Genomic DNA, 18,763 nt, shown 5'->3' with positions numbered 1-18,763 from the left:
ATGTGGGAGGCAGTCAGCAGGCAGGACCGGACAGTCACTCATGTACACAGGTGACGGCCATGTCTGGACCATTCACCTCCATCCCTCTATGTGGCATCAAGACTCCATCCACAACTCCCGCCATCCTCTATATGCTGTGCAGAGACACACCACCTGCAGGGCGCAGTGCGGAGATGTGTATCCTGCAGCCAGAGCGTTGTGGCAGAATTATGATTGCAGCTCTGGAAGTGATTGTAGACATTATGTGCGGCACGTTACTGGGAGCCTCACACTGGTGAAATCATAAGCAGCTCATCATCCTCATCATCATCCTCCTCAATATCTTCATCAGCTTCATTGTCACTACAAATACTGTTGTAAAACACTGACCAAATACTGATAATGTGATCGTAGCCTTATAATCACCCTCCTTGATTTCATCCTCCTCCTCCTCATTATCACCATCCTCTTCCTCATCATTATCCTCATTATCATTATTATACTCATATTCATCATTCTCCTCCTCCTCCTCCTCAAAATTGTCATCATTCTCCTCTTTAACATCATCGCCTTCAATCTCATAATCATTATAATCATTATCCTCATTTCCGTCATTTTCTTAATTATCATCACCCTTATGATCCTCCTCCTCGTTATCATCATCTTCATTGTCATCAACCACCTCATTATCATCAGCATCTTCATGCTCGTCCTCAGAATCATTATATTGATTCCCCTCAATATTATCATCCTCCTCCTTATCATAATCATCCTCCTCATTTCCATCATTCTTTTAATTATCATCATCCTCATGTTCCTCCTATTGATTATCATCATTAACATCCTCATTATAATCTTTCTCCTGATCATTATCATTGTCTTTATCATCATCCCGCTCCTCTTCAACATCATCATCATCATCATTCTCCTCATCATCTCCCTTCCCATCTTCATCCTCATCATTATCATCATCTTCCTAATTATCATATTCTTCATTAATATCATCGTTGTTACCTTCCACATCGTATGTTAATCATTACCATCTCCATCATGTTCATCCGTCTTATCGTTATTCTTTCCATAATCATCATCATCATCACTTTCATCTTCATCATCATCATTTCCATCTTCCTCCTGTCATTAATATAGGGAGCACTGTGGCTGTCATTAGTATAGGGAGCACTGTGGCGGTCATTAGTATAGGGGGCACTGTGGCTATCATTAGTATAGGGGGCACTGTGGCTGTCATTAGTATAGGGAGCACTGTGGCTGTCATTAGTATAGGGGCACTGTGGCTGTCATTAGAATAGGGGGCACTGTGGCTGTCATTAGTATAGGGGCACTGTGGCTGTCATTAGTATAGGGACACTGTGGCTGTCATTAGTATAGGAGCACTGTGGCTATCATTAGTATAGGGAGCACTGTGGCTATCATTAGTATAGGGGCACTGTGGCTGTCATTAGTATAGGGGCACTGTGGCTGTCATTAGTATAGGGAGCACTGTGGCTATCATTAGTATAGGGAGCACTGTGGCTATCATTAGTATAGGGGGCACTGTGGCTATCATTAGTATAGGGGGCACTGTCTCTGTCATTAGTATAGGTGGCACTGTGGCTGTCATTAGTATAGGGGGCACTGTGTCTGTCAGTATAGGGGGCACTGTGGCTGTCATTAGTATAGGGGGCACTGTGTCTGTCATTAGTATAGGAAGCACTGTGGCTGTCATTAGTATAGGGGCACTGTGTCTGTCATTAGTATAGGGGGCACTGTGGCTGTCATTAGTATAGGGGGCACTGTGTCTGTCATTAGTATAGGGGGCACTGTGGCTATCATTAGTATAGGGGGCACTGTGGCTGTCATTAGTATAGGGACACTGTGGCTGTCATTAGTATAGGGGCACTGTTTCTGTCATTAGTATAGGGGCACTGTGGCTGTCATTAGTATAGGGGGCACTGTGGCTGTCATTAGTATAGGGACACTGTGGCTGTCATTAGTATAGGGGGCACTTTGTCTGTCATTAGTATAGGGAGCACTGTGGCTGTCATTAGTATAGGGGCACTGTGACTGTCATTAGTATAGGGGGTACTGTGGCTGTCATTAGTATAGGGGGCACTGTGTCTGTCATTAGTATAGGGGGCACTGTGGCTATCATTAGTATAGGGGGCACTGTGGCTGTCATTAGTATAGGGACACTGTGGCTGTCATTAGTATAGGGGCACTGTTTCTGTCATTAGTATAGGGGCACTGTGGCTGTCATTAGTATAGGGGGCACTGTGGCTGTCATTAGTATAGGGGCACTGTGGCTGTCATTAGTATAGGGGGCACTGTGGCTATCATTAGTATAGGGGGCACTGTGTCTGTCATTAGTATAGGGGACACTGTGGCTATCATTACTATAGGGGGCACTGTGGCTGTCATTAGTATAGAGGGCACTGTGGCTGCCATTAGTATAGGGGGCACTGTGGCTGTCATTAGTATAGGGACACTGTGTCTGTCATTAGTATAGGGGGCTCTGTGGCTATCATTAGTATAGGGAGCACTGTGGCTATCATTAGTATAGGGGGCTCTGTGGCTATCATTAGTATAGGGACACTGTGGCTGTCATTAGTATAGGGGCACTGTGGCTATCATTAGTATAGGGACACTGTGGCTGTCATTAGTATAGGGACAGTGTGGCTGTCATTAGTATAGGGAGCACTGTGGCTGTCATTAGTATAGGGGGCACTGTGGCTGTCATTAGTATAGGGAACACTGTGGCTATCATTAGTATAGGGAGCACTGTGGCTGTCATTAGTATAGGGGGCACTGTGGCTGTCATTAGTATAGGGGCACTGTGGCTGTCATTAGTATAGGGAGCACTGTGGCTATCATCAGTATAGGGAGCACTGTGGCTGTCATTAGTATAGGGTGCACTGTGGCTGTCATTAGTATAGGGAGCACTGTGGCTATCATTAGTATAGGGAGCACTGTGGCTGTCATAAGTATAGGGGGCACTGTGGCTATCATTAGTATAGGGGGCACTGTGGCTATCATTAGTATAGGGGGCACTGTAGCTGTCATTAGTATATGGGGCACTGTGGCTATCATTAGTATAGGGGGCTCTGTGGCTATCATTAGTATAAGGGCACTGTGGCTATCATTAGTATAGGGGGCACTGTGGCTGTCATTAGTATAGGGAGCACTGTGGCTGTCATTAGTATAGGGAGCACTGTGGCTATCATTAGTATAGGGAGCACTGTGGCTGTCATTAGTATAGGGGGCACTGTGGCTGTCATTAGTATAGGGAGCACTGTGGCTATCATTAGTATAGGGAGCACTGTGGCTGTCATTAGTATAGGGAGCACTGTGGCTGTCATTAGTATAGGGGCACTGTGGCTATCATTAGTATAGGGAGCACTGTGGCTGTCATTAGTATAGGGAGCACTGTGGCTATCATTAAAATAGGGGGCACTGTGGCTGTCATTAGTATAGGGAGCACTGTGGCTATCATTAGTATAGGGAGCACTGTGGCTGTCATTAGTATAGGGGCACTGTTGCTGTCATTAGTAGAGGGGGCTCTGTGGCTATCATTAGTATAGGGGCACTGTGGCTATCATTAGTATAGGGATCACTGTGGCTATCATTAGTATAGGGGGCTCTGTGGCTATCATTAGTATAGGGGCACTGTGGCTATCATTAGTATAGGGAGCACTGTGGCTATCATTAGTATAGGGGGCTCTGTGGCTGTCATTAGTATAGGGAGCACTGTGTCTGTCATTAGTATAAGGGCACTGTGGCTGTCATTAGTATAGGAGCACTGTGGCTATCATTAGTATAGGGAGCACTGTGGCTATCATTAGTATAGGGAGCACTGTGGCTATTATTAGTATAGGGACACTGTGGCTGCCATTAGTATATGGGGCACTGTGGCTGTCATTACTATAGGGGCACTGTTGCTGTCATTAGTAGAGGGGGCTCTGTGGCTATCATTAGTATAGGGGCACTGTGGCTATCATTAGTATAGGGAGCACTGTGGCTATCATTAGTATAGGGGGCTCTGTGGCTATCATTAGTATAGGGGCACTGTGGCTATCATTAGTATAGGGAGCACTGTGGCTATCATTAGTATAGGGGGCTCTGTGGCTGTCATTAGTATAGGGAGCACTGTGTCTGTCATTAGTATAAGGGCACTGTGGCTGTCATTAGTATAGGAGCACTGTGGCTATCAGTATAGGGAGCACTGTGGCTATCATTAGTATAGGGAGCACTGTGGCTATCATTAGTAAAGGGACACTGTGGCTGCCATTAGTATATGGGGCACTGTGGCTGTCATTACTATAGGGGGCTCTGTGGCTATCATTAGTAGAGGGGCACTGTGGCTATCATTAGTATAGGGAGCACTGTGGCTGTCATTAGTATAGGAAGCACTGTGGCTATCATTGGTAAAGGAGCACTGGCTATCATTAGTATAGGGAGCACTGTGGCTATCATTAGTATAGGGGGCTCTGTGGCTATCATTAGTATAGGGGAACTGTGGCTATCATTAGTATAGGGAGCACTGTGGCTATCATTAGTATAGGGAGCACTGTGGCTGTCATTAGTATAGTGGGCACTGTGTCTGTCATTAGTATAAGGGCACTGTGGCCATCATTAGTATAGGGGCAGCGTGGCTATCATTAGTCTAGGGGGCACTGTGTCTGTCATTAGAATTGGGGACACTGTGGCTGTCATTAGTATAGGGAGCACTGTGGCTGTCATTAGTATAGGGGCACTGTTGCTGTCATTAGTATAGGGAGCACTGTGGCTATCATTAGTATAGGGGGCACTGTAGCTGTCATTAGTATAGTGGGCACTGTGGCTGTCATTAGTATAGGGGGCACTGTGTCTGTCATTAATATAGGGGCACTGTAGCTGTCATTAATATAGGGGGCACTGTTTCTGTCATTAGTATAGGGGGCACTGTATCTGTCATTAGTATAGGGGGCACTGTGGCTGTCATTAGTATAGGGGGCACTGTGTCTGTCATTAGTATAGGGGGCACTGTAGCTGTCATTATTATAGGGGCACTGTGGCTGTCATTAAAATAGGGGGCACTGTTTCTGTCATTAGTATAGGGGGCACTGTGGCTGTCATTAGTATAGGGGGCACTGTGTCTGTCATTAGTATAGGGGGCACTGTAGCTGTCATTAGTATAGGGGCACTGTGGCTGTCATTAGTATAGGGGGCACTGTTTCTGTCATTAGTATAGGGGGCACTGTAGCTGTCATTAGTATAGGGGCACTGTGGCTATCATTAGTATAGGGAGCACTGTGGCTGTCATTAGTATAGGGGGCACTGTGTCTGTCATTAGTATAGGGGGCACTGTGGCTGTCATTAGTATAGAGGGCACTGTGGCTGCCATTAGTATAGGGGGCACTGTGGCTGTCATTAGTATAGGGACACTGTGTCTGTCATTAGTATAGGGGGCTCTGTGGCTATCATTAGTATAGGGGGCACTGTGGCTATCATTAGTATAGGGGGCACTGTAGCTGTCATTAGTATATAGGGCACTGTGGCTATCATTAGTATAGGGGGCTCTGTGGCTATCATTAGTATAGGGGCACTGTGGCTATCATTAGTATAGGGACACTGTGGCTGTCATTAGTATAGGGAGCACTGTGGCTGTCATTAGTATAAGGGCACTGTGGCTATCATTAGTATAGGGGGCACTGTGGCTATCATTAGTATAGGGAGCACTGTGGCTGTCATTAGTATAGGGAGCACTGTGGCTGTCATTAGTATAGGGGGCACTGTGGCTGTCATTAGTATAGGGAGCACTGTGGCTGTCATTAGTATAGGGGGCACTGTGGCTATCATTAGTATAGGGGGCACTGTGGCTGTCATTAGTATAAGGGCACTGTGGCTATCATTAGTATGGGGGGCACTGTGGCTGTCATTAGTATAGGGAGCACTGTGGCTGTCATTAGTATAGGGAGCACTGTGGCTATCATTAGTATAGGGAGCACTGTGGCTGTCATTAGTATAGGGGGCACTGTGGCTGTCATTAGTATAGGGAGCACTGTGGCTATCATTAGTATAGGGAGCACTGTGGCTGTCATTAGTATAGGGGGCACTGTGGCTGTCATTAGTATAGGGGCACTGTGGCTGTCATTAGTATAGGGAGCACTGTGGCTATCATCAGTATAGGGAGCACTGTGGCTGTCATTAGTATAGGGTGCACTGTGGCTGTCATTAGTATAGGGAGCACTGTGGCTATCATTAGTATAGGGAGCACTGTGGCTGTCATAAGTATAGGGGGCACTGTGGCTATCATTAGTATAGGGGGCACTGTGGCTATCATTAGTATAGGGGGCACTGTAGCTGTCATTAGTATATGGGGCACTGTGGCTATCATTAGTATAGGGGGCTCTGTGGCTATCATTAGTATAAGGGCACTGTGGCTATCATTAGTATAGGGGGCACTGTGGCTGTCATTAGTATAGGGAGCACTGTGGCTGTCATTAGTATAGGGAGCACTGTGGCTATCATTAGTATAGGGAGCACTGTGGCTGTCATTAGTATAGGGGGCACTGTGGCTGTCATTAGTATAGGGAGCACTGTGGCTATCATTAGTATAGGGAGCACTGTGGCTGTCATTAGTATAGGGAGCACTGTGGCTGTCATTAGTATAGGGGCACTGTGGCTATCATTAGTATAGGGAGCACTGTGGCTGTCATTAGTATAGGGAGCACTGTGGCTATCATTAAAATAGGGGGCACTGTGGCTGTCATTAGTATAGGGAGCACTGTGGCTATCATTAGTATAGGGAGCACTGTGGCTGTCATTAGTATAGGGGCACTGTTGCTGTCATTAGTAGAGGGGGCTCTGTGGCTATCATTAGTATAGGGGCACTGTGGCTATCATTAGTATAGGGATCACTGTGGCTATCATTAGTATAGGGGGCTCTGTGGCTATCATTAGTATAGGGGCACTGTGGCTATCATTAGTATAGGGAGCACTGTGGCTATCATTAGTATAGGGGGCTCTGTGGCTGTCATTAGTATAGGGAGCACTGTGTCTGTCATTAGTATAAGGGCACTGTGGCTGTCATTAGTATAGGAGCACTGTGGCTATCATTAGTATAGGGAGCACTGTGGCTATCATTAGTATAGGGAGCACTGTGGCTATTATTAGTATAGGGACACTGTGGCTGCCATTAGTATATGGGGCACTGTGGCTGTCATTACTATAGGGGCACTGTTGCTGTCATTAGTAGAGGGGGCTCTGTGGCTATCATTAGTATAGGGGCACTGTGGCTATCATTAGTATAGGGAGCACTGTGGCTATCATTAGTATAGGGGGCTCTGTGGCTATCATTAGTATAGGGGCACTGTGGCTATCATTAGTATAGGGAGCACTGTGGCTATCATTAGTATAGGGGGCTCTGTGGCTGTCATTAGTATAGGGAGCACTGTGTCTGTCATTAGTATAAGGGCACTGTGGCTGTCATTAGTATAGGAGCACTGTGGCTATCATTAGTATAGGGAGCACTGTGGCTATCATTAGTATAGGGAGCACTGTGGCTATCATTAGTAAAGGGACACTGTGGCTGCCATTAGTATATGGGGCACTGTGGCTGTCATTACTATAGGGGGCTCTGTGGCTATCATTAGTAGAGGGGCACTGTGGCTATCATTAGTATAGGGAGCACTGTGGCTGTCATTAGTATAGGAAGCACTGTGGCTATCATTGGTAAAGGAGCACTGTGGCTATCATTAGTATAGGGAGCACTGTGGCTATCATTAGTATAGGGGGCTCTGTGGCTATCATTAGTATAGGGGAACTGTGGCTATCATTAGTATAGGGAGCACTGTGGCTATCATTAGTATAGGGAGCACTGTGGCTGTCATTAGTATAGTGGGCACTGTGTCTGTCATTAGTATAAGGGCACTGTGGCCATCATTAGTATAGGGGCAGCGTGGCTATCATTAGTCTAGGGGGCACTGTGTCTGTCATTAGAATTGGGGACACTGTGGCTGTCATTAGTATAGGGAGCACTGTGGCTGTCATTAGTATAGGGGCACTGTTGCTGTCATTAGTATAGGGAGCACTGTGGCTATCATTAGTATAGGGGGCACTGTAGCTGTCATTAGTATAGTGGGCACTGTGGCTGTCATTAGTATAGGGGGCACTGTGTCTGTCATTAATATAGGGGCACTGTAGCTGTCATTAATATAGGGGGCACTGTTTCTGTCATTAGTATAGGGGGCACTGTATCTGTCATTAGTATAGGGGGCACTGTGGCTGTCATTAGTATAGGGGGCACTGTGTCTGTCATTAGTATAGGGGGCACTGTAGCTGTCATTATTATAGGGGCACTGTGGCTGTCATTAAAATAGGGGGCACTGTTTCTGTCATTAGTATAGGGGGCACTGTGGCTGTCATTAGTATAGGGGGCACTGTGTCTGTCATTAGTATAGGGGGCACTGTAGCTGTCATTAGTATAGGGGCACTGTGGCTGTCATTAGTATAGGGGGCACTGTTTCTGTCATTAGTATAGGGGGCACTGTAGCTGTCATTAGTATAGGGGCACTGTGGCTATCATTAGTATAGGGAGCACTGTGGCTGTCATTAGTATAGGGGGCACTGTGTCTGTCATTAGTATAAGGGGCACTGTAGCTGTCATTATTATAGGGGGCACTGTGGCTGTCATTAGTATAGGGGCACTGTAGCTGTCATTAGTATAGGGAGCACTGTGGCTGTCATTAGTATAGGGGGCACTGTGTGTGTCATTAGTATAGGGGGCACTGTAGCTGTCATTATTATAGGGGGCACTGTGGCTGTCATTAGTATAGGGGGCACTGTTTCTGTCATTAGTATAGGGGGCACTGTAGCTGTCATTAGTGTAGGGGCACTGTGGCTGTCATTAGTATAGGGAGCACTGTGGATGTCATTAGTATAGGGGCACTGTAGCTGTCATTAGTATAGGGAGCACTGTGGCTGTCATTAGTATAGGGGGCACTGTGTCTTTCATTAGTATAGGGGGCACTGTAGCTGTCATTATTATAGGGGGCACTGTGGCTGTCATTAGTATAGGGGGCACTGTTTCTGTCATTAGTATAGGGGGCACTGTAGCTGTCACTAGTATAGGGGCACTGTGGCTGTCATTAGTATAGAGAGCACTGTGGATGTCATTAGTATAGGGGCACTGTAGCTGTCATTAGTATAGGGGGCACTGTGGCTGTCATTAGTATAGGGGCACTGTGGCTGTCATTAGTATAGGGGGCACTGTTTCTGTCATTAGTATAGGGGGCACTGTAGCTGTCATTAGTATAGGGGCACTGTGGCTGTCATTAGTATAGGGAGCACTGTAGCTGTCATTAGTATAGGGGCACTGTGGCTGTCATTAGTATAGGGAGCACTGTAGCTGTAAATAGTATAGGGGGCACTGTAGCTGTCATTAGTATAGGGGCACTGTGGCTGTCATTAGTATAGGGGGCACTGTTTCTGTCATTAGTATAGGAGGCACTGTAGCTGTCATTAGTATAGGGGGTAATGTAGCTGTCATTAGTATAGGGGCACTGTGGCTGTCATTAGTATAGGGGGCACTGTTTCTGTCATTAGTATAGAGGGCACTGTAGCTGTCATTAGTATAGGGGGCACTGTGGCTGCCATTAGTATATGGGGCACTGTGTGTTTAACTAGTATAGAGGGCACTGTGGCTGTCATTAGTATAGGGGGCACTGTAGCTGTCATTAGTATAGGGTGCACTGTGGCTGTCATTAGTATAGGGGGCACTGTGGCTGTCATTAGTATAGGGGGCACTGTGGCTGCCATTAGTATATGGGGCACTGTGTCACGATTCCCCTGACCGCTGTCACCACTGGGTCAGGATTCACACCGGGACCGTCACCCCTACGTCACGGATCAGGGTGACTTTATATTTATATACTTTAGTATAGGGGCACTGTGGCTGTCATTAGTATAGAGAGCACTGTGGATGTCATTAGTATAGGGGCACTGTAGCTGTCATTAGTATAGGGGGCACTGTGGCTGTCATTAGTATAGGGGCACTGTGGCTGTCATTAGTATAGGGGGCACTGTTTCTGTCATTAGTATAGGGGGCACTGTAGCTGTCATTAGTATAGGGGCACTGTGGCTGTCATTAGTATAGGGAGCACTGTAGCTGTCATTAGTATAGGGGCACTGTGGCTGTCATTAGTATAGGGAGCACTGTAGCTGTAAATAGTATAGGGGGCACTGTAGCTGTCATTAGTATAGGGGCACTGTGGCTGTCATTAGTATAGGGGGCACTGTTTCTGTCATTAGTATAGGAGGCACTGTAGCTGTCATTAGTATAGGGGGTAATGTAGCTGTCATTAGTATAGGGGCACTGTGGCTGTCATTAGTATAGGGGGCACTGTTTCTGTCATTAGTATAGAGGGCACTGTAGCTGTCATTAGTATAGGGGGCACTGTGGCTGCCATTAGTATATGGGGCACTGTGTGTTTAACTAGTATAGAGGGCACTGTGGCTGTCATTAGTATAGGGGGCACTGTAGCTGTCATTAGTATAGGGTGCACTGTGGCTGTCATTAGTATAGGGGGCACTGTGGCTGTCATTAGTATAGGGGGCACTGTGGCTGCCATTAGTATATGGGGCACTGTGTCACGATTCCCCTGACCGCTGTCACCACTGGGTCAGGATTCACACCGGGACCGTCACCCCTACGTCACGGATCAGGGTGACTTTAGGCCAACAGACGGCTATCACATGTGCAGGGGGGCTTATCTTAGTTATCCCTCCACTGCTAACAATGTGATGAAAAACCACACACAAGGCTATTGACCTCTTAGTTTACAGCAGGGGCTTATTCTAGGTATCCCACTGCTTTTCTATATACCACGAACTGCAGGGATTTATGTATATCCCGCTTACAGTTCCACTTAACACTTGCAGCTCTCTGGCGCCCCCTTACTCTCAGGTCAGATTAGGTACTGCACCCTGGGTAATTAGTCGCCAGAAAGGCTGCCTGCTATGTACTGGCTATTGGGCACGCTGCAGCGACGCGATAACTACTCCCACACAGGCAGGAACAATAATTATCAAACCCGCAGTTGCTTCAGCATAATCCAACCGTCAGCACACTTTCGCTGCCACCAGCTTCGATTAAACGGGTCCGAAGCTAACCCAACACAACAGTAACAGTAGCGTATTTTCCCTTCAAGAGACTTAGGGTACGGTTTAGAGCAGGAGAACGAACTAATATATAATAGTATATCCCATTCAAAATAACTAGGCAGTGCGTTATTAAAAATAGTTTATAAAGATGTTATACATGAGACAATTGCAAATATGTACAAGGGTAATTATAACATAAAGGGAATAAATGAGAAAAGATAACACTCACATATTAAAAGCATTGCAGGCATCCAGGCTAGTGCAGTTTCCATACATCCCAGTCCATGGGATGTACTCAGCTCTTCCAGGACAATAGGACAAAGCAGTCCAGAAGGAGAAATCAGCAGAAAGATCCACTCCTCAGAGCCTGCCAGACACTTAAAACATTAAGGCTGTGACATCACAGAAAGGCTGGCTTATCCAGACCCTCCTCTCTCTACATTCTGCCTAAACTTTAAACTATTCTCTCTAATTTCTATAACTTCACTACAAAACATGACAGAGTCATACCAAACCCATAATTCATCTCGGATTAACGTGAGCATTCTAATGAGATCAAATATGTCCTATCTGGGATACATATTTACAGAGAAAACCCTACTTCTTTACCAGATGGAGTTAGAAACCCGAGTGTCATGAGATGTGTAGCTACACCGAGTGGGACTACGAATATATATTTTCGTATTTCTAGCTTAAATCGTTTGCCTAATATCTAACAAAAACTAAACAAAGAATCTTTCATGGATTTTTGGAGCCATTTTTCCTGTTCTAGCTGGACAAGAGCTTACACAGGAAATGCCAGTCGTAAATTCCGTTCGGCCATAAAACTTCTAACCCCCACACTCTCTGAGAAGGAAAGCCAGGAATTTGCAGCTACAACTGTTACTCCAAGAAGGGGGGGCTTAGCCCACTCAGGCTAGCAAAAGAACTACTTATGATATTTCATACCATATCGTGACACCTCCCCCTTTTGGTGTGCGCTAGGGAGGCAGTACCCCACGGTATGCCTCCATGGGCACCTCAGTAGGTTCACCCTGGCGGGAGAGTCCATCTGCATTCCCATGCTCTTGGCCCGTTTTATGTTCAATGGTGAAGTCAAACTGCTGAAGGGCAAGGCTCCAGCGTAGCAACCTGCCGTTGTTTCCACACATGGCGTTTAGCCAGCGAAGAGGGTTGTGGTCGGTCACCACAGTGAAAGTGTGACCATACAAGTAGGGCTGCAAGCGCTGCAGGGCCCAGACTATGGCCAGGCACTCCTTCTCGATGGTGGAGTAGGCCACTTCCCTCGGCAAAAGTTTCCGACTCAGGTATAACACGGGGTGCTCTTAGTCCTCCGAGTCAACCTGGCTGAGTACAGCACCAAGGCCAAACTCGCTGGCGTCGGTCTGCACCAAGAACGGTCGACTGCTGTCGACTGCTTTCAACACAGGGGCGTTGCACAGTGCGGTTTTCAACGCCTTGAAAGCCCCCTCACAGCCATCTGTCCAGTTGACGATGTGGGGTAGCTTCTTCCTGGTGAGGTCCGTCAAAGGTTTTGCCAGGCTACTATAGTGCTGTACGAAGCGCCTATAGTACCCTGCAGTGCCCAAGAAGGACATCACCTGTTTCTTGGTCACGGGAGTGGGCCAGTTCACGATCGCGCCCACTTTCTCCGGCCCTGGCTTCAGGGTGCCTCCGCCTACCCGGTGTCCTAGGTAGTGAACCTCCCTCTTGCCCATCTGACACTTCCCCGGCTTGATAGTCAGTCCTGCTTGGTGAATCCGCCTGAGCACCTCCTCGAGATGCTGCAGGTGTTCCTTCCAGGAGGGACTGAAGATGGCAATGTCATCCAAGTACGCCACGGCGTACGTCTCCAGTCCCTGAAGCAGGCGGTTGACCATCCGCTGGAAAGTGGCAGGGGCATTCTTCATGCCGAAGGGCATGACCGTGGACTCGTACAGTCCAAAGGGTGTGATAAAGGCGGACTTCTCCTGCGCCTCGGGGCTCAGGGGAATCTGCCAGTATCCTCTACTCAAATCCATTATTGTCAGGTATTTTGCGCCAGCTAACTTCTCAAGCAGCTCCTCGATGCGCGGCATTGGGTGCGCATCCGAGGCTGTGATGGCGTTGAGCCCCCTGTAGTCCACGCAGAACCGTGTGGTCCGGTCCTTCTTTGGCACGAGAACTACAGGCGATGCCCACGCGCTCTTTGACCGTCGAATCACCCCCAGCTGTAACATCTCATCGATCTCTTGGCGCATAGTCTGCTGCACCTGGTCAGAGATTCGATAGGGTGTTCGCCGTAGTGGGGCGTGATTCCCGGTGTCCACCTCGTGGACGGCTAACTCAGTCCTCCCAGGTCGGTTGGAGAATACGACCCGGAAGGGTTCCAGTGTGGTTTGCAACTGCACCCGCTGGGGTTCAGTTAACGAGGCGCTTACCTCCACATCCTCGATGGACCCATTGGCCTTGGCTTGGGCCAGCAAGTCCAGGAGGGTGTCTTCCTCACCGTCTTCGGGCAAGCTGCAGACCGGTAGGACGAAAGGTTCACGTTCGTGATGAGCCTTCATCATGTTGACGTGAAAGGCCTTTCGCCTACCCCGAGCGTGGTCAAGCGTGACCACGTAAGTGACCGGGTTGAGCTGTTGGTGGACGACGTACGGGCCCTCCCAGGCTGCCTGAAGCTTATCCGTTGGTACGGGGACCAGCACCCACACCTTTTGACCCACGTGGTAGGTCCGCTCCCGGGCGTTCTGGTCGTACCAGTGCTTCTGATCAGCCTGAGCCTGCGTCATGTTGTCATGCACCAACTGCGTCAAGGTCTGCATCTTGTCACGGAAGCGCATGACATACTCCACTATGGACACTTCAGAAGGGTTCGGCTCCTCTTCCCAGGATTCTCTTACCAACCCAAGGGGTCCCCGAACTCGCCTGCCGTACAGGAGCTCGAAGGGGGAGAACCCCGTCGAGGCCTGCGGAACCTCTCGGTAAGCGAACAGCAGGTGTGGGAGGTACCGCTCCCAGTCGCGCCCTTGAGTCTCAACCAGCATGCGTAGCATCTGTTTGAGGGTACCATTGAAGCGTTCACACAAGCCATTGGTCTGTGGGTGGTACGCACTCGATACCAGGTGCTTCACCTGCATTTTCTTACAGAGAGCCTCCATTAGGCGAGACATAAATTGGGTCCCTTGATAAGTAAGCATTTCCCTGGGAAATCCTACACGTGAAAAGATGGCCAACAGGGCATCCGCCACCTTATCTGCCCTAGTTGACGACAGAGCTACTGCCTCTGGGTACCGGGTAGCATAGTCTACCACAGTAAGGATGTATTGCTTTCCAGAGCTGCTGGGGACGGCCAGCGGGCCCACAATGTCCACCGCGATCCTCTGGAAAGGCTCTTCTATCACTGGCAAAGGGATCAGGGGAGCCTTAAGAGCAGGCCCTGCCTTCCCCACTCTTTGACAGGTGACACAGGAGCGGCAGTAGTTTGACACATCTGTCCCCATCTTAGGCCAATAGAAGTGTTGAGACAGCCGGGCCTTAGTTTTGCTGATCCCCAAGTGTCCAGCTAGCGGGATCTCATGGGCAATCCGCAACAACTCACCCCGGAATTGCTGCGGGACGACCAGCTGTCTTTCCCTCAACCACTCCTTTTGTGATTCTCCGGGTACTGTCTCCCGGTACAACCTTCCTTGTTCCCAGAACACCTTCTCCTTATCAGTCTCGGAGAAGGGCGTCCCGGCAAGTTGTCTCAAACTCTCTAGGCTCGCATCTGTGTGCAGAGCGGCCTGAAACTCCTGGCTAGGGGAAGCCAAAAGCGACGTCAGGGTCCCTTCCCCACGGGAACCCTCTTGGACCTGCTCTGGGTCCACCTCTGGTTCAGTCACCGTGATGACTGAGGAGGGTCCGGAAGGCTGACAGTTATCTGCGTTCCGGGCACTCTGACTGCGGGTGACAGCAGCTACGTAGGCTGTCTCCCCGGGGGTTTCTACAGGCCCATCAGCCGGCGCTGCTATGGGCTCTACCTCCCCATCCACCCCCAACACTCCAGGGGCAGTGCTACTTATAGGCCAGTTACCTTCCTCGGTGGCACTGGTCACTTTCATGGCATCACCTTCCTCACGGTTCCCATGCATCTCCCCATTTCCTGTAGCACCGACACTTGCCCCTGTTAGGGGTTCCTCAGCCGTCTCACTCCGCAGAGCGACGTGGCTGGGCACACCTGTACCTATGGACACATTAACCTTCACAGAAAAATCATTATCAGGTTCAGCTGGCACAGGTACAACATTTCCACCATCAATCCTAGGGAAAAAATCATTAGTAGATGCATCAACACAAGATAAAGCATGGTCAGGTAACACATGCGATTTCCCATCATCATCATCATCAGGGTTAACTTTACCCTCATTAGTAGATTGGGGAGGGGTGTCAGGAACGTAGTATGCATACATCCTCCCCAAATCAGTCCCCAACAAAACATCAGTGGGCAAATTATCAGACAGCCCCACTTCCTTCACCCCGCTCCCAGCACCCCAATCAATAAAAACCCGGGCCATTGGTAAGGGACAGCTGATGCCCCCAATCCCAGTGACAGTTAGGGTTTTCCCCGGAATGATTTCTTCAGGGGCCGCCAGTTCGGGTCGGATGAGGGTTCGTTCAGCCCCGGTGTCCTTGAGGCCTGTAGCAACATGGCCTCCCACAGTGACGGGCTGTACGTTGTCACACACCCTCCCAACCACACCACCCACCAAAAGAACTGCTGCATTAGGCCCTGGGGCCTTGGCTGGGGGGTTCTTCGGCCTGTCTGGACAGAAGGTACTGATATGCCCAGGCCGCTTGCAGGTGTAACACGCGCGAGGTTCGGTGGTAGGTCTGGTGCTGTTGGCCACAGGGACAGGACCTCTGGTGTGTTGGCTGGCAGGGGTACTGGCGTTGGTTGCAGGCTTACCCCCTCTCCAGCTGGTGGTGACTGGCTTCCGCGCTTCCGATCTACGGTTGGCCTCATAGGCATCGGCAATCTGCGCTGCTTTCGTCACGTCTTTGGGTTCTCTGTCCATCACGAACTGTCGCACCTCAGCTGGGCAAAGATGAAAAAACTGGTCTTTGATCATCAGGTCTCGCAGCTGTGCAAAGGTGGTCACTGACAGTCCTTGGGTCCACTGGTCAAAGTGGGTCCCCAGTCCATGCACCACATCACTGTAACTGTCGTGTGGGCCACGTTGGAGGGTCCGGAACTTTCTACGGTACACCTCGGGTGTAAGCTGGTACTTGGCTATCAGAGCCTGCTTGATGGCCTCATAGTCTCCATCTTGTTCTTGAGGGAGGGCAGCAAACGCCTCCAGAGCTTTACCTTTCAGCCCTGGTGTCAGGTATCGGGCCCATTCATCTGTAGGCAGCCGGTACTGTCTGCAGGCTTTCTCAAAGGCCCGCAGAAAAGTGTCCAAGTCTCCGTCCTTCTCCATAACAGGGAAGTGATCGGGCCGGGGCTTAGGTATCTGAGCGCTGCTGGGCTCACGGTTGGTCTGAGACAACCCCTGCATTTGCAGTCGGGCTAACTGCAGCTGGTACTCCCGCTCAGCTTGCCGCTCGGCTCGCTGGGCCTGTGCCTCTCTCTCAGCTCGGGCCTCTCTCTCAGCTCGGGCCTCTCTCTCAGCTCGCTGGGCCTCCTGCCGGTATTGCTGAATCAGCTGCCGACGTCCCTCATGGTCGTCAATGGGGAATTCTTTCAAGGCCGCCTGCAGGTGGGGGTCCAATTCGCCCGGATCGCTATCAGGGCCAGCATTCAGTGGTTGGACCTCTGCTGCAGCACCATGTTCGCTGGTGCTGGCTTCTGCGGCCTCTGAGCTCTGAGATTGGTCTCGAGCGGCTTCCCATTGCACCAGATCTGCGACCAGTTGGGCTTTGTTTTTGCTTGCAAAGTCAATGTGCTGTGACTTGCATAAGGCGACAAGGGTGTCTCTGGTCTGCTGCTCATAGAAGGTTTCTCCCAGCACAACCATGGTTGCCAAATAAAAGATAGGATAGAAAAACGAAGAGAAAGGGAGGGGATAATTACCAGTACGCAATTGTCTCACAACTAAAAAGCACTGAGTTCGTTCTCCAAACTTATTTGCGCAGAGTCCTCGCAAGAACTTTCTGCAAGTTTTTAGTGAGAGGAATGATTACTCAAACCAAATCACTAATGCTCTAAGATATCCCACCGCCTTGCCACCAATTGTCACGATTCCCCTGACCGCTGTCACCACTGGGTCAGGATTCACACCGGGACCGTCACCCCTACATCACGGATCAGGGTGACTTTAGGCCAACAGACGGCTATCACATGTGCAGGGGGGCTTATCTTAGTTATCCCTCCACTGCTAACAATGTGATGAAAAACCACACACAAGGCTATTGACCTCTTAGTTTACAGCAGGGGCTTATTCTAGGTATCCCACTGCTTTTCTATATACCACGAACTGCAGGGATTTATGTATATCCCGCTTACAGTTCCACTTAACACTTGCAGCTCTCTGGCGCCCCCTTACTCTCAGGTCAGATTAGGTACTGCACCCTGGGTAATTAGTCGCCAGAAAGGCTGCCTGCTATGTACTGGCTATTGGGCACGCTGCAGCGACGCGATAACTACTCCCACACAGGCAGGAACAATAATTATCAAACCCGCAGTTGCTTCAGCATAATCCAACCGTCAGCACACTTTCGCTGCCACCAGCTTCGATTAAACGGGTCCGAAGCTAACCCAACACAACAGTAACAGTAGCGTATTTTCCCTTCAAGAGACTTAGGGTACAGTTTAGAGCAGGAGAACGAACTAATATATAATAGTATATCCCATTCAAAATAACTAGGCAGTGCGTTATTAAAAATAGTTTATAAAGATGTTATACATGAGACAATTGCAAATATGTACAAGGGTAATTATAACATAAAGGGAATAAATGAGAAAAGATAACACTCACATATTAAAAGCATTGCAGGCATCCAGGCTAGTGCAGTTTCCATACATCCCAGTCCATGGGATGTACTCAGCTCTTCCAGGACAATAGGACAAAGCAGTCCAGAAGGAGAAATCAGCAGAAAGATCCACTCCTCAGAGCCTGCCAGACACTTAAAACATTAAGGCTGTGACATCACAGAAAGGCTGGCTTATCCAGACCCTCCTCTCTCTACATTCTGCCTAAACTTTAAACTATTCTCTCTAATTTCTATAACTTCACTACAAAACATGACAGAGTCATACCAAACCCATAATTCATCTCGGATTAACGTGAGCATTCTAATGAGATCAAATATGTCCTATCTGGGATACATATTTACAGAGAAAACCCTACTTCTTTACCAGATGGAGTTAGAAACCCGAGTGTCATGAGATGTGTAGCTACACCGAGTGGGACTACGAATATATATTTTCGTATTTCTAGCTTAAATCGTTTGCCTAATATCTAACAAAAACTAAACAAAGAATCTTTCATGGATTTTTGGAGCCATTTTTCCTGTTCTAGCTGGACAAGAGCTTACACAGGAAATGCCAGTCGTAAATTCCGTTCGGCCATAAAACTTCTAACCCCCACACTCTCTGAGAAGGAAAGCCAGGAATTTGCAGCTACAACTGTTACTCCAAGAAGGGGGGGCTTAGCCCACTCAGGCTAGCAAAAGAACTACT

The 18,763-nt window shown here is 48.7% G+C and overlaps 1 protein-coding gene across 1 annotated transcript; it reads right to left on the bottom strand.

Annotated features, from left to right (window-relative positions):
• Window positions 1–266: 266 nt before the first annotated feature.
• LOC138645998 (high mobility group nucleosome-binding domain-containing protein 5-like) lies at window positions 267–1,106 on the bottom strand. The gene is made up of 5 exons (XM_069738796.1): window positions 1,020–1,106; window positions 821–955; window positions 613–769; window positions 406–549; window positions 267–364 (listed from the first exon to the last, which is right to left on the bottom strand). The coding sequence occupies exons 1-5, from the start codon at window positions 1,104–1,106 to the stop codon at window positions 267–269; spliced, it is 621 nt and encodes a 206-aa protein (XP_069594897.1).
• Between the last annotated feature and the right edge of the window lie 17,657 nt (window positions 1,107–18,763).

This window comes from Ranitomeya imitator, chromosome 1 (genome assembly GCF_032444005.1).
Source record: "Ranitomeya imitator isolate aRanImi1 chromosome 1, aRanImi1.pri, whole genome shotgun sequence".
Classification (NCBI taxonomy): Eukaryota; Metazoa; Chordata; class Amphibia; order Anura; family Dendrobatidae; genus Ranitomeya; species Ranitomeya imitator.
Note: the sequence above shows the minus strand (reverse complement) of the source record. Positions and strands in the feature narration are given on the sequence as shown.

Coding starts and splice junctions, on each gene's coding strand:
- LOC138645998 (XM_069738796.1), bottom strand. CDS start 1,106: ATGGAAATGATGATGATGAAGATGAAAGTGATGATGATGATGATTATG. Junction 956..1,019: donor GGATGAACATGATGGAGATG/GTAATGATTAAC, acceptor TATGATAATTAG/GAAGATGATGATAATGATGA. Junction 365..405: donor GGAGGATGAAATCAAGGAGG/GTGATTATAAGG, acceptor GTATTTGGTCAG/TGTTTTACAACAGTATTTGT.